This window comes from Orycteropus afer, unplaced genomic scaffold (genome assembly GCF_000298275.1).
Source record: "Orycteropus afer afer isolate SDZICR_OR568_19922 unplaced genomic scaffold, OryAfe1.0 scaffold00505, whole genome shotgun sequence".
NCBI classification, from domain to species: Eukaryota; Metazoa; Chordata; class Mammalia; order Tubulidentata; family Orycteropodidae; genus Orycteropus; species Orycteropus afer.
The window spans coordinates 1,978,620-1,979,733 of NW_006922092.1; the positions used below are offsets into that span (position 1 = coordinate 1,978,620).

General features: G+C 40.6%; 1 protein-coding gene across 1 annotated transcript in view; it reads right to left on the minus strand.

Annotated features, from left to right (window-relative positions):
• The window catches only part of ALB (albumin), a 27,671-nt gene that overhangs the window by 12,986 nt on the left and 13,571 nt on the right, over positions 1 to 1,114 (minus strand). Inside the window, 1 exon segment of the mRNA XM_042782910.1 lies at positions 404 to 533. Within this exon segment, the coding sequence (XP_042638844.1) occupies positions 404 to 533 (130 nt within the window).

Here is a 1,114-nt window from a genome sequence, read left to right on the forward strand (position 1 = left end):
AGAGAGAGAGAGAGACAGAGAGTCCTGGTGGCACAGTGATTAAGCACATGTCTGGTGACCAGAAGGTCAGCTGTTCAAATCCACTGGTTGCTTTAATGGAGAAAGATGTGGCAATCTTCTTCCATAAAGAATTACAGCTTTGGACATCCTGTGGGAGACTTCTACTCTCTCCTACAGGGTCTCTATCAGTCACAATTGAGTCAATGGAACACAACAACAACAACAACAGGTTACAAAAAGAAAAAAAAAGTACCACAATTCCAGAAAAGCTTGAAGATGGAGCAAATAGGAGCACAGAACACAATCCCAACCTGCTATCAGCTGTCACCATAATATTAAGTGGATTCATTCCATGAGCTTAAGTGTTTAAGCTACCAAAGAACATAATGACATTTTTTTTTACCCTGTCATCTGCACATTCAAGTAGATCTCCATGGCAGCATTCCTTGTGGACTTTGGTGAGATCTGTCACCAACTTAGAAACTTCTGCAAAGTCAACCTTGGGAAATCTCTGGCTCAGGCGAGCTACACTCCTAAAAACAAAATCCCCCCATAAATGAATTAACATTTAATATTTTATGTGCCAATACTAAAGAAATACTATTTATATAATGAGGAAACTCAAGGCAACTAGCAAATAGACATAATCTGTAAAATTCATTACATCTTATTTTAATGGAAGTTCTGAAAAAAATTATCCTTTCTCCTTCAGGCAGAATTCTCCATTGTAACAGTGGGTGCTGTGGCTAGAAGTCTTTTGTTTGTTGTTAGTTGCCCTCGAGTTAATTCTGACTCATGGCAACCCCATGAGTGCGAGTTAATTCTGACTCATGGCAACCCCATGAGTGCGGAGTAGAACTGCTCCATAGGGTTTTCAAGGCTGTGACCAATTCATAAAAGCAGAGATTAAATAAGGATTCTAAAAGAGGCAACATGTTGTGAGGCATACGGTTTGGAGCCAGACCTCACTTCCAGATGTGGCTCTCTCACTTACTAATAGTGTGACCCTAGGCAAGTTACTTAGCCTCTCTGAGAGTTAACCTCTGTAGTCACAGCAGCATTGTTGTGAGAATTAAATTGTTGTTGTTGTTGTTATGTGCCGTCGAGTCGGCCC